This window comes from Chiloscyllium plagiosum, chromosome 27 (genome assembly GCF_004010195.1).
Source record: "Chiloscyllium plagiosum isolate BGI_BamShark_2017 chromosome 27, ASM401019v2, whole genome shotgun sequence".
Classification (NCBI taxonomy): Eukaryota; Metazoa; Chordata; class Chondrichthyes; order Orectolobiformes; family Hemiscylliidae; genus Chiloscyllium; species Chiloscyllium plagiosum.
Genome location: NC_057736.1, coordinates 11,130,893 through 11,145,325, shown reverse-complemented (window position 1 = coordinate 11,145,325; position 14,433 = coordinate 11,130,893). Strand labels below are relative to the sequence as shown.

Genomic DNA, 14,433 nt, shown 5'->3' with positions numbered 1-14,433 from the left:
GGTCCCTCCCGCCCGGCACCGCCTTCCTGACCTGCAGTCTTCTTCTTGTCCTCTCCGCCTCCCTCCTACTCCGACCTATCACCCTCACCTTGGCCTCTTTCCACCTATCACATTTCCAACTCCCCTCCTCCAAGTCCCTCCTCCCTACCTTTTATCTTCTCCTGCTGAACACTCTCTGCTCATTCCTGAAGAAGGGCATGTGCCCGAAACGTCGAATCTTCTGTTCCCTAGATGCTGCCTGACCTGCTGTGCTGTTCCAGCAATAAAGTTTCAGCTCTGACCATAATGTAGGCCTGAGGCCGCAACCAGACCAGCCATGATCTTTTTGAGTGGTGGAGCAACTCAAAGGACCAATGTGATTTGAGAAGATTTGTCACTCAGGTTGAAGTTCAGGTTGTAAGTTTCCTTATTGTGCTGGGAGGTTTGTTCTTGGGCATTTTGTTCCTATGCTAAGTAACATCATCAGTGAGCCTCTGTTGAAGCCTCACGTGAGCTTCAGTGGAGGCTCACTGATGTTACCTAGCATGATACCAAAACGTCTGAGAACAAATCTACCAACTTAGCAAGCAAACCTAAACCTCAAAGGACCAATGTTCCTAATATTGCTGAGATGTTAGGCTGCTTCAAATTGCATATAAAGCTGTATAATTTCCTTCCAAGGGGTAGAAGACATTTTCCAAGGGAACATGGCCAATGCTCTGTGCGTATTTGCTAACCTAAAGATTGATGATGTTTGTGTTTCAGCTGGGAGAGTTGGGCAAAGGTGCTGGCAAAGGTGGTGGTGGAGGAGGGAGCATAAGAGAAGCTGGAGGTGCGTTTGGCAAAAGGGAGGCAGCAATAGAGGAGAAATACTTCAGGTAACAATTTCTACCATCTGTCGGTTTCTCAATTGTGACCTGTTTATTTCCCCTTCCTGCCCTGACTGATTTGGGTTATTATATAATTTAATGTTTCTAAAATCTTGATTGAGGATCTGTTGAATTCAGAGGATGAGGTTCTCTGAAATTGACAACTCTCTGCAACTGTCTCTAAACTGTTTAGAAGGATCGAACGTTTGCTGCCAAGAGTAATTTACTGTTCGAATTTGTGTAAAATTTCAATTTGATAGCCTGAATGTTTACAATGTATTCAACTCAGTCCACTGCTTTTGTCATGATTGCAACCAGTTGATGCAAGTTGTTACATTTTAACATGTAATTTGAAATGATATTTTGAAAATTCTTACCCACAGTCCCTGCTTATTTTATCTACCCTGCTAGTCTAAAATGTGACCTCCCTTTTACAGTTTGTCTGAGGGGTATTTAAATAAGTGGCAAGTTGAATCATGTGACTTATTACAGACTCAGGTCGAGCCTAAATATTGAATAGCTGAGCCTTATCAGTCACTAACACCATAGGTTCTACATTTAGTGTAGGTATACCTGAAAAGCAGAGTGAATTCACTCATTCTTGATAGTAAGACTTCTGACAACTAGTTCTAACAATTGAAACCATATTATAAATGATCAAAAACAAGCTTAGCACACCAATTCTGGTAAAGACTCTATTAAGAGTCTTGATTGGTCTGGTATCTTTTAGAACTGACTTTTGCAGAAATGTATTGTTTTCTGTGATTATAGAAACTGCTTTTGTCTTTTATTTGTTGATGTGATATGGGTATCATGAGCTTGGCCAGCATGATTTCCCCAGTGTTAATTGCCCTGGAGAGGGAGCTGCCTTAAACCACTGCAGTCCTTGGAGTATAGGGATATCCATAGTGCTGTTGGAAAGGAAATTTCAGGATTTTCTCCCAGGAACAGTGAAGGAATGCCAATTAGTTTGGGTCAGGTGAGTGGCTTGGAGAGGAACGTGCAGTTGATAGTGTGCCCATGAATCCACTGCCTTTTGTCCTTCTAGGTTGTAGAGTTTGTGTTTGAAAGAGGCTGGGAAAATCTTGGTGAATTACTGCAGTGTATTTAGTAGATGTCCTGACTGCGAATCTTGAAAGTGGTGCAGGGGTACCAATGAAGAGGGTTGTTTTATCCTGCATGGTGTCAAACCTCTTGAATGTTGTTGGAGCTGGACTCATCCCAGGCAAATGGAGGCTATTCCATCATACTCCTGACTTGCCTTGTAGATCGTATTATTCATGATTCAGGGAGACTGGAAGTGAGCTCGTGCCCCATTTCCCAGCCTCTGACCTACTCAAGTGGCAGTGGTATTTATTTGGTCCATTTCAATTTCTGGTGATGGTAACCTCCCAAGATATTGATGATGGAGGATTCAGCATTGGTAATACTACTGGATAACATGAGATATGGTTGGAATCTGTTATTAGAGATGGTCATTGCCTGGCAATGACCATGTTCAAATGATATGTGAACCTGCCCAGAAAGAAGCTGTTTTCTTTGTCTGAAAAAGCACAGCAAATGAAAGCGTGCACACCAATTACTTCCATCTAATGTATCCTAAAGCAAGATTGCCAGTACATTGCCAAATTAAAGGTGGAAATTTTGAGTTTGTGTTGATCAGCAGTAGGATTGCTCAGACTCCATGTCAAGAGTCTTGAAATCAGCATCGAGACCAAATCCCAGAGTTCCATACTGTATGTTGGATAAATACTTGATGTTTAAAGCTGGAACATGTCTGAACCACTCATTGGCACAATATTGATCCTGTGCACCAATGTAGTAGTCAATCTTCACTCCTGTCTAAATTTTGTATGTATGGGTTTAAGAGAAGTTTCTCCAGGTTTGTTCACACCACTGGGTCTCCTAAGGTAGAGAGGTTCTTCATAACGCTTCCTTTTATGATCACTTAGCTCAATATAACACCGTCACAGTTTATGACTGCTCAGTTGCTCTCATGTATTGCTGAAAAGATGAGGCCCTTTTGCCTTTTCAAATGTATAGCTACTTGGCTATGGCTTCAGAAAGTAATCTCTGATTTATCTTTAACAAAATGCTTCCTTTTTCAATACCTACCAGGCCATTTAAAGTGGTTCTGTTTTGCAGGGAAAAAGAAATGGAACAGATTGAAAATCTGAGGAAACATCATCAAGAGGAGATTAACCATCACGAGCATGAAATACAGCGTTTACAGAGTGAGATTAAACGCCACAAGGGTCAGATCAAGAAGCTGAAGCACGATGGCTATGACAGTGACTAGATTTCTAATGTTTCTATGTTGCTAGAGTATTTCAATCATGGCATTAATTAATGGTGAACTCTTAATTGTGCTTGAATGTAAATTGTTAAATAAAAAAATCACTGTTCACTATCTCAAACTTTGTATACAGCTTATGCCAAGTGCTGAGGCTGTGTGCATGTTTTTTTGTGATTTGTGTAATTGAGTCTGTCCTCAGGATAGGGGAGTCCAAAATTAGAGGGTACAGAGATCCTGTGAAAAGGGAAAGATTTAAAGGCATCTGAGGGGCAGCTTTTTCCTCTCACAGTGCAGTATATATGGAATAAAGTGGTAGAGGTGGGTACAATTATGCTATTTTAAAAGACATTTGGACAGGTTTGTGGAATAGCAAAGGTTTAGAGGGATAGGGGTCAAATGCAGGCAAGTGGGAATAGTTCTGTTTGGGCAAACCTGGTTGGCATGGATGAGTTGAGCCAAGGAGTGTGTTTCTGTGCTCTATAACTGTAAACTATCCATTGTTTATATGGGTTATACCTGCATTTCCAATTTTGGGCCACTGAAATTCTAGAATTTTTAAATGACCTATACCTGACCTGATGGTTACAATAATTCTAAATGAAATTACTCTTAAATAATTTTAGGCTTGGGAGCAAATAACACATCTGTCAGGCTTGCTTTAAAAGTGACTATTTTCTTAGTGATGCTGAAGAAGTTTGACAACTGGACAGTTTTCATGTAGCAGTGATGTAGTGATATTGTAAAAAGGCAGAACATCATCTGGGTTAACTTTAATGGGGGGATAGATGGTGAATCAATGGTAATGTTACTGGTCTAGTCGTGTAGGGAACTAAGCTAATGTTCTGGTTCATCAACTCTCATCATAGTTGGTCCAATTAAATTAAATGAATAAATTAGGAATATAAAGCTAGTTGATTTAACACATCAATGTCCTTTTAAGGAAAATAATTTACTATCCTAATCCAGACTGGGCTGCATTTCAGGCACTCACCAATGTGGTTGACTCTTTAACAGTCCTCTGAAAACCTGGCAGGCCATTTAATTCAATAATTAACACTAGCAGCAAAAGTTCTGATTTTACCAGTAATACCCATGACCTGTGAAAGGGTAAACTTCCAACCCTTATGCAAGCTGAAGGTGATTTGATCATAATATTGTGCATTGAATAAGCTACAATAAATTGTGAACAAATTTGCATCCAGCCTGATATTTTGGTTTCAAGAGGTATTTTAGTAGAATATGCTATCTAATTGGTTTTCTAGAGGAATTAAATGATATAGCAGAGCTTTCCATGGGACATACTGGTTAAATAGACACCCTGACAATACACTTATGTGAACATAATTCCATTCTCCTGATCTTGCTAGTATTTGGGAGTGGATGTCTAGTGTGAAGTTGGTTGGCTCTGAGTTTAGAGCTTTCCGATAAATGGCATGCAATCTCATATTGGTATTTAGAGCCAAGTTGACTATGCTGCTGATATGCTTGTGTTTTAGTTTTTAAAAAAACTGAGCTTTTGATAATTTCTGCAATGATTGTTCAGAGGCCAGAAATATGCTTCTCTTGCCCAGAATTTGTGCTTCTCACTTTTGGGCTGTAGGGTGGCAAGCAACTTTGAATTGCTACATCTAATTTACCAAATGGTAGTTTGATGTATGTTGTATTTTCTGCAATGGTGAGGTGGGTGTATCATTGAGCTGAGTTTTTAAAAAATATGTTCTAACTGATCGAATCAAAAAGTGGAGGGGAGGGTATAGCCTCTATGCTCTTTAATAAATTGATGCTTGAGTCTGTAGTGCTTAAGTTACTATCGGTGGTTAAACAGGTTTCCTTTTCTAATCCAATTAGTCATAAATGTTAAGTTTAATGAGGTTGGTGGTATGGACAATTCTATAGGTTTCAGACTGTCAGGTTTAGTATGAAAAACAAGTCAGCCATGTTTCTTCCATCCAAAATAAATAAAAGGTTTACTACCATAAAGTTACATCAAAGATTATTGACAAGCAATTTTGATTAAGCAAACATATTTTTCCTATAAAATTGTAGATCCAACAGAAGGCTGGAGAGAGGCAATAAAAATGAAAAAGAAACTGCAGTAAGCTCTGATGAAGAGTCATCTCGACTCAAAATGTTAGCTTGCTCTGTTTCCATGGATGCGGTCTGACCTGCTGTGATCTCTAGCATTTGACATTTTCAGTGCAATTTCCAACGTCTGTAGTAATTTGCTCCTGCAGTGTATTTAAGGTAGTTTGGCCATGTGATAATTAAAGAAAGAAGAAAAGTATGTGTTGTAGATTGTCTCAAATAGTTTTTTGACTCCAAAGGGATTCTGCAAGTAAGCTGTTGATACTGGAGTTTCTATGTGGACCAGTTGTAGCTGGATGAGTTTCCTGTTCTTCAAACAAATCCTCTAGGAATCCTCCATGACTAGTAAAAATGACTTGTGGTGGGTTTTCGGCTCATGCACTGCTGGAAATAGCTGCAAGGAAAGTGAAGGAGACTAGTGCTCTGTTGCTCTTTTTAAAAGGTCAAATTTGTTCTGAGTTCAAAGATACAATAGTCATCCTGCTGCAAGCTGGGGTATGTGGAAGTGATTTAGACAGCTTCCAACCTTTCTAGAACTAACTTAGTTCAGATTTTTTTTCGGATAACTTCTCTCGAGTTCAAGCTAGTTAATTTCGCGGATGCTTAGTGTTTTTGGTTTGTGAGATTAAAATACTAATCCCATGAGAAGAAACTGTCTGAGAATGTTACCATACTACAAATAACCTGCTTAAGTTTAATGTGTTATAAACATCCCAGCTGTTTTAAGGATCTGGGCTATTTGTTTCAGAAAATATTCTTTGCTACCTCCCCCCCCCATTAAAGTAAATGCATAAGAGTTTAGGGTTTGTTTAAGTGATAATAGAATAAAAAGCTGAACTGAGACAATTTGCTGAATCTAATATTAAAAGTAATGACTAATGCACTAAGAACATCTTGGAATATCTGAATAAAATATCTAACAATATGTAAGAATAGATTATTCAATAATATTTAGAGCAGTTTGACTTTAAAACCCTGAGCTTTAAGTTATTTAGTTCACATGGGAGAAAATACCCTTGAGAAATGTGAGGGTCTGTAATTTGAAATTTGGGTTTTTGTTTCATTTTGCTTCCTCCTGCTTTGCGAATGTGGGTACTCACCTCCTTTCATGTGATAAATCATACAACACCAGGTTATAGTCCAACAGGTTTAATTGGAAGCACTAGCTTTCAGAGCATCGCTCCTTCACCAGGTGGTTGGCGCTCCGAAAGCTAGTGCTTCCAATTAAACCTGCTGGACTATAACCAGGTGTTGTATGATTTTTAACTTTCTACACCCCAGTCCAACACCGGCATCTCCAAATCTTTCATGTGATGCTGTATTCCTTATTTATTTGGTGAAGATGCCTTTTGAAGTTTTGAGCTTTTACCTAGTGATTTTTAACATTCCTTTCATCTCTACCTTATTCTTTCAATCATGTAAGAATCACATGTTAAATGTTTATTAGTAGAAAGATTTCACTTCTTTGCCTTTGAGTGCAGTCTTATCCTGGTTTTGAAAATAACCATGCAGAATAACCTTTTTCATTCTTATCAGTTGGATGGATCCTGGATTTCTTCTGAAGTTAACATTTTTACTTTCATATCCAATTATGTTATGTCCTACCTGACCTCCCTTTAGTCATTTAGCTATTTTTATATTTTTCATTGACTGTGCATAATAATTATAACTAATAGTGTGTGTGTGTATATATAGTGTCTTCATGCTAGTTGTAATGTTTTTAACATCTGTATTCTACCTAACTTATATTTCTAATGAGATATAGTATTGTTACAATGTGACCTCTCTCTGAAAATCACTTCATTTGAGCTCCCTCCTCCATCTGGGTACAGTGTTGTTGTTGTTGTTCCCAGTGCCCTTTCCTGAGCAAATTGTCCTTTGTTTAAAAGTTCAAAATATATTTGTACGGGCCCACAACAACTTTTACAAAATAATATTTGGATCACATCTGTTCGTAATATGGCTGGTCAACTGTCTACCGCATTTTTTATTCAGTCATTGGTTATGATGTGATTGACTGGGCCAGCGTTTATTGCTCATCCCTAGTTATTATTAAGAAGGTGATGTTAACCCACCTTACTAATTCACTGTGGTCCAGAGGTACAGGGAGGCTTGCACTTCCAGGATTTTGATCCAGAGACAGTGATACTGTTCAGTCATGATAATCTATGGCTCGGAGAGGAGCTTTTAACTCTACCGCAGAACTGAAATTCTTCCAAAGCTGGAATGTTGGTGAAATGGTTTATACTGCCTGTGAATAGAATAGGTTCAGGTCCGTCAACTAAATCGACTTGCTGAGTTGATGCTCAAAGATGTTCTCAAAGTACTGAGATGATCAAGCTTGTCCATCTACTGTTCATTCTGTGGTGCATCCTCCATCTATAGAAGATGCTGAACTTTCAGCCAAACACAACAATATAAACATAATTTTTAAAATGCCTTCATCTTATTCATTATTGTAGATTTTTTTAAAAATTAAGATTTAGTTGTTGGGCATATGCTTTTAATACTCAATCACACAGTGTATGCATGTGTATGTTAACTAATTTGTCCAATACTCCATGGATCACAACCTATAGTATAAATATAATTTCCTGTTACTAGGAAGACCAATAAAATGCTGTGTTGTGATAAAGCCATAGTATAAAGAGGTGTACATTTGCCTTTTCTTATGAAGCAAGGTTGAGGGAGACCGGTGCGAAGAAGTCTGCACAAAGCTAATAAAGTAAACAATTGTGAGGCCTTGGGGTTTAAACAATAGAAGCAGCCTGAATGGGTGGGGTCAAGCTCCCACTGAACCAGAATTTTCAGTTTTAGTTTTCTGCAGTTGTTAGAATCTTGAAACTGGGTGCGGAAGCTTTTATTACTCTCTCTGTTAGAACTAAAAGCTGGGGTTCTCTTCCTGCTGGTAGAATTGCATGTGAGACAATCTATTTTACTGAATTTGCCTTTTCCAAGGGTGTGTTTATATAATGTAACTATATTGGAACAGGTAATTAGTAGTAGTTAGTATATCTATTATTTTGTTAAGCATCTTGATTGTTACAGTTAAGCCAATTCTCTTATTTTCATTTTGTCTGTATTTTAGTTGTTGTATAAAAGGAAAGTGGGTTTTGCTTAATGTTGAGTAGTTTTGACCAACTGAAGTGCACCTGGAACACAATGCCTTCCACTTACCTTTAAAATAATAAAAAGTTAGACTATTTTCTTAGAATATTTTGAGGAGGTTTGGTCTGGCCCATTATATATCAGTGTTTAAACACCAAGATCTATCAAGCAGATACTTAAGCTGGTAATTATGTTTCTTTATCAAAACAAAAATTATTCATTAAAGATGCAATAATTTATTAACATATGCAGTTAGTGACACAGAGCTACAAATGCTTCTCCCTCTAAATACCGCCAAAGCATCCACAGTCTTCAGCAAAAGAGGAAAAGAAAAGAGATTTTTCTGCAGAGACTGGTTATCTGAAAAACGGAAAAGCTTTGGCAATTGGATTATTTTTGAAAGCAAAAGGATACATGTTAAATGTTATGGAGTTAGTTGTTCTGAGGTTCTGATACATATGGCCAAGTCCCTAATCCTGCATGATTGTCTCTTAAGCCTTGCAGACAGAGCTTGCTCAGAAAATTCCATATTGAAAATGTTTTCCCCATATTTCAGAAGTACCAATAGGTTTTACCTTGAGCTCAAAAATATGGCTTTATTTTTGTAAGTGAGAGAGATCTGCTGGGCAGCTTATTCTAAGCAAGCTCTTCTCCAGCTGAATCACAAGAAGCAAGAACATCTTGATTCCAGCTTCTGTTCAAGACAGCCTCATCAGGGTATCCAGCAAAGTAAGCAGTTAATAGTTATGTGATTTATAGGAAGCATTCATTTAAAAAAAAGAAATCTGCCATGTCCACTGTGAACTTTCAATAATCTCTTAAAGATACCACTCAGGTATTTACACAAAACATTGAAATGAATTCATTTTCTGCAATCCTTCAAAAGTAAAGTCTTCTAAGCAATATTAAATACAAAGCATCTTTGTAATAAATGGCAACAGAATGTATTTGATTGTTTTAAATTGTTGCAAACTTTCTACTGAACGATAGTAAATGTTAAATATAAATACTTCACATCTGCACATTTATAACTCAACCTGTGCTAGATGGGAGGACAAGGGCAGCAGATAGATGGAGCATGACCACCAACAAGTTCTTCTCCAAACCACAGACACACTACATTGTTGACCTTTCACTGTCAGTGGGTCAAAATCCTGGAACTCCCTTGCTGCTGGCAGTGTAGATGTACCTACACCTAAGGAATGCAGTGTTCTAGGAAGGTAGCTGACCTCCACCTTCTGACGAGGAATTAGGTGTTGCAATAACTACTGGTTGAGCTGGTGATTTCCACACCCTCTGAATTCATAAAATAAAAGGCTTTTATAGAGCACTTTTAATATACGTAGGTTTATTAGCAAATATTAAAGGAAGACACACATTGAGGTTTATGGCCTTTCGGTTTAGAATTAGAATTTTGGCTTAAAATAGCCTAGGAAATTGGAAGCATCAAATGGTGGACTAATTGAAACTAAAAGGCTAGAATTAGAAGAGAACAGAGACGTCAAAAGATTGTAGGTCTGGAAGAGTAATTGGGAGGAGGGATGCCATAGAGAGATTTGAAAACAGTGAGAATTTTAATATAGAAGTGTTATTTAACATAGAGCCAAATTATGTCAGTGACCACTGAGATGATGGTTGACACGACGAAGTGTGAGCTGGGATGGTGGGATGCCAACCAGATGGTTATGGCAAGTTTTTCCTATGCAGTATGTGTATATGACTGGTGTTTTCTACTGCTGGTGCATTAAGTTAATATGAGGCATAGCACTGGGTACTCAGCAACTAGGGTTTTCAGTACTTTTTAATAGATATATTGCAAGTTAATAAATGCACATTTCTGAACTCTAAATAAATGATTAGGGATAGTCAACACGGTTTTGTGAAGGGTAGGTCATGCCTCACAAACCTTAGTGAGTTCTTTGAGAAGGTGACCAAACAGGTGGATGAGGGGAAAGTAGTTGATGTGGTGTATATAGATTTCAGTAAAACTTTTAATAAGGTTCCCCACAGTAGGCTATTGAACAAAATACGGAGGCATGGGATTGAGGGTGATTTAGTGGTTTGGATCAGAAATTGGCTAGCTGAAAGAAGACAGAGGGCGGTGGTTGATGGGAAATGTTCATCCTGGAGTTCAGTTACTATTGGGGTACTACAAGGATCTGTTTTGGGTCCACTGCTATTTGTAATTTATATAAATGACCTGGATGAAGGCATAGAAAGATGAGTTAGTAAATTTGCAGATGATACTAGGGTTGGTCGAGTTGTGGATAAAGAATGTTGTAGGTTACGGAGGGACATAGATAAGTTGCAGACTTGGGCTGAGAGGTGGCAAATTGAGTTTAGTCCAGAAAAGTGTGAGGTGATTCACTTTGAAAGGAGTAACAGGAATATAGATTACTGGGCTAATGGTAAGATTCTTGTTAGTGTAGATGAGGAAAGAGATCTTAGTGTCCAGGTACTTAGATTCTTGAAAGTTGCCACCCAGGTTGATAAGGTTGTTAAGAAGGCATACAGTGTGTTAGCTTTTACTGGTAGAGGGATTGAGTTTTGGAACCATGAGATCATGTTGCAGCTGTACAAAACTCTGGTGAGGCCACATTTGGAGTATTGCGTACAGTTCTGGTCACCGCATTATAGGAAGGATGTGGAAGCTTTGGAAAGGGTTCAGAGGAAATTTACTCGGATGTGGTCTGGTACGGAGGGAATTACAAAACCTGTGCCCACACCTCCTCCCTCACCTCCATCCAAGGCCCTAAAGAAGCGTTCCATGACCATCAAAGTTTTGCCTGCACATCCACCATTATCTTTTATTGTATCCGTTGCTCCCGATGCAGTCTCCTCTACATTGGGGAGACTGGACGCCTCCTAGCAGAGAGCTTTAGGGAACATCTCTGGGACACCCGCAACAATCAACCATACTGCCCTGTGGCCCAACATTTCAACTTCCCCTCCCACTCAGCTGAGGACATGGAGGTCCTGGGCCACCTTCGCCGCCACTCCCTCACCACCCGATGTCTGGAGGAAGAACGCCACATCTTCCGCCTCAGAACACTTCAACCCCAGGGCATCAATGTGGACTTCATCAGCTTTCTCATTTCCCCATCCCCCACCTCACCCCAGTTCCAAACTTCCAGCTCAGCACTGTCCCCATGACTTGTCCTACCTGCCTATCTTCCTTTCCACCTATCCACTCCACCCTCCTCTCTGACCTATCACCTTCATCCCCACCCCCATCCACCCATTGTACTCTTTGCTACCTTCCCCCACCCTCCTCCCCGACCTATCACCCTCATCCCCATCTGCATTCACCTATTGTACTATATGCTACTTTCTCCCCCATCCTCTTCTCATTTATCTCTCCACCCTTCAGGCACTCTGCCCATATTCCTGATGAAGGGCTTTTGCCCGAAATGTCGATTTTCCAGCTCCTTGGATGCTACCTGAACTGCTGTGCTTTTTCAGCGCCGCTCTAATCCAGACTCTGGTTTCCAGAATCTGCAGTCATTGTTTTTACCTAGTATGGAGGGAAGGTTTTACAAGGAAAAGCTGAGGGACTTGAGGCTGTTTTCATTAGCGAGAAGAAGTTTGAGAGGTGACTTAATTGAGACATATAAGATAATCAGAGGGTTAGATAAGTTGGACAGTGAGAGCCTTTTTCCTCGGATGGTGATGGCTAGCGTGAGGGGACATAGTTTTCCGTTGAGGGGTCATAGATATAGGACAGATGTCAGAAGTAGTTTCTTTACTCAGTAGTAGGGCCATGGAATGCACTGCCTACAACAGTAGTAGATTCGCCAACTTTAAGTGCATTTAATTGGTCATTGGATAGGCACATGGAGAGAATGGAATAGTGCAGATTAGATTGGCTTCTGATTGGTTCCACAGGTCGGTGCAACATCGAGGTCCGAATGGCCTGTACCGTGCTGTAATGTTCTATGTCCGATACTCAATAGTTAACAGTTGACCAAAGCACAAATTGAATGTTCACATGCCATAAGCCAGAAATAAAATTGAAATATTTTTGAAAGAAGTTCAGGGAAAATTATATCTAATTGCCCGTAACATTGTGCATGTTCTGTTTCAGATTCCATCAATAGCAAGTGGAAGATTTTTTTCTTTAAATAAGTTAAAAAAATTTAAAATTCTTCCATTTGATGTTTATGTCACTGCCAAGGTTAGCACATGTTGCCCTAATTGTACAGAAAAAAAAATGTTTGGGTGACTGATGTGGAGTAAAACTGCGAGAGACTGCTGGTAACTTATTAATGAAGTGGCCTGTTTGAGCAGGATACCATATACTTTTCCACAGGGAATGATTGAGATAAGCAGCATAGCATCATAAATGGTGTGGAGGATGAATATTCAAAGGCTCTTACAAGAGACGAGTAATTATGTAGTCATAGAGTTATAGAGATGTACAACATGGAAACAGACCCTTCGGTCCAACTCGTCCATGTCGAAAAGATATCCCAACCCAATCTAGTCCCACCTGCCAGCACCTGGCCCATATCCCTCCAAAACCTTCCTATTCATATACCCAACCAGACGCCTTTTAAATGTTGCAATTGTACAAACCTCCACCACTTCCTCGGGCAGCTCATTCCATACGCGTACCACCATCTGAGTGAAAAAGTTGCCTCTTATGTCTCTTTTATATCTTTCCCCTCTCACCCTAAACCTATGCCCAATTGTGATTATTCTGTGATTTTGTAAAACATACAAAATATGTTTTATTGATAACATTTGTAATTGTAGTTTCCAAACATTTCATATTGGAAATGAAGTTAAACTCTTCTCCATAAATTATGTTGTAATCTGAGCTGCATCAAAATATGTTATGATGTTTATAATAGACATACCAGGTCAGGCATAGTGAAGGAACCTATACAGTTACCAGTCCTTCGTTGTACTATGGCAGACTGACCTAAGGCTCTGATCTTTTCCCACTCAACCTTTTTCCTCCTGTCGCAAGCTTTAGTGAATCCCTCAGTACATTGTTCCAGACTTAGAATGTCCCAGTCTCCTTCAGTCGGTCACATGTAAATCTTTGCACCGGAAGATCAATGAGATTATGGGCACACCAAAAAATGTTATTTACCGAGGTGGTGATCTTCCAACAAGCAGCTGATGTTTGTCTTAGTGTGCATGTGCAGAAACAAATCATAGAGTGCACAGTCCTCTCCAGCAAAGAGCTAGTACAGGAGCTGTAGGCTGAAAGATCTGTTTCTGCACTGTACCATGGTCCGCATTAAGATCCTTCTTACAGGATGAAGCTTTAGTATTAACCTGGTGAAACCTCTTTGGTCTCTCCGACGTTTTGTGGTCTTCCACTGAGAAGAGTTGATTTTGATTGAATGTTGCAGACTTGCACATTAGAAGGTCCAGGACTCTGTTGAGGGATGCGCTTAAACCTGGGTCAGCAGCCACCAAGGCGCAGTGGGGAAAGACCACAGTCCCAACATCTTTCTGCCAAAGTATAATGAGGGTCTGTTCAGTTATCAGTCCTTGCCTCAATATATGTAAATGTTGATTCCAAACATGTCATATTGGATATTATAGAGAATGAAGTTAAACTCTTTCCTATAAATCATGTTATAATCTCAATACAATCTCAATACAATCGTAATATATTATGGTGTTTATAATACACAAACCAGGTCAGGCAAAGAGAAGGAATCGGTCCTACATGAGTAAGAAATACCTTTGGTTTTTGCAACTGCGGGGAAAGTCAGTTTGCAATGTTTGTTTCTTGATGGACAAAGGCACTACAGCGCTGCTTTCGTAGCTGTGAGTGGAGTCAAAGTTTCTTTTATGCAAATAAAAAAGACGCCAGTATTGTAGAATAGCTCAACAAGTTTTTAACTTGAAGACAGGAGTAGGGCAATGTGAGCCGCTGGAAATTGGTTACGCCGTCGACAGCAAAATGCATCCAAATACAAAGTGCAGGAGCAAACCGCATTGTTACTGCAACTCACCTCCTGAAAGGCAAAAATTAAAAAACCAATTATGACCCCGACGTGATTTGAACACGCAGCCTTCTGATCTGGAGTCAGACGCGCTACCGTTGCGCCACGAGGTCTCCGTAGCGAACAGGGA

At 39.5% G+C, this 14,433-nt stretch overlaps 1 protein-coding gene and 1 non-coding gene across 2 annotated transcripts in view; one reads left to right on the top strand and one right to left on the bottom strand.

The window, feature by feature from the left end:
* Positions 1-3,265, top strand: part of LOC122563412 (ATPase inhibitor, mitochondrial-like) — a 6,584-nt gene extending 3,319 nt beyond the window's left edge. The window contains exons 2-3 of the mRNA XM_043717152.1: positions 745-857; positions 2,994-3,265. Coding sequence (XP_043573087.1) covers positions 745-857; positions 2,994-3,147 — 267 coding nt within the window. The 3' untranslated portion in view covers positions 3,148-3,265. The remainder of the gene's footprint in view (positions 1-744; positions 858-2,993) is intronic.
* Positions 3,266-14,344: 11,079 nt separating this feature from the next.
* Positions 14,345-14,416, bottom strand: trnaw-cca. Its single transcript has one exon. It is a non-coding gene; the product is annotated as a tRNA-Trp (tRNA).
* Positions 14,417-14,433: the final 17 nt, after the last annotated feature.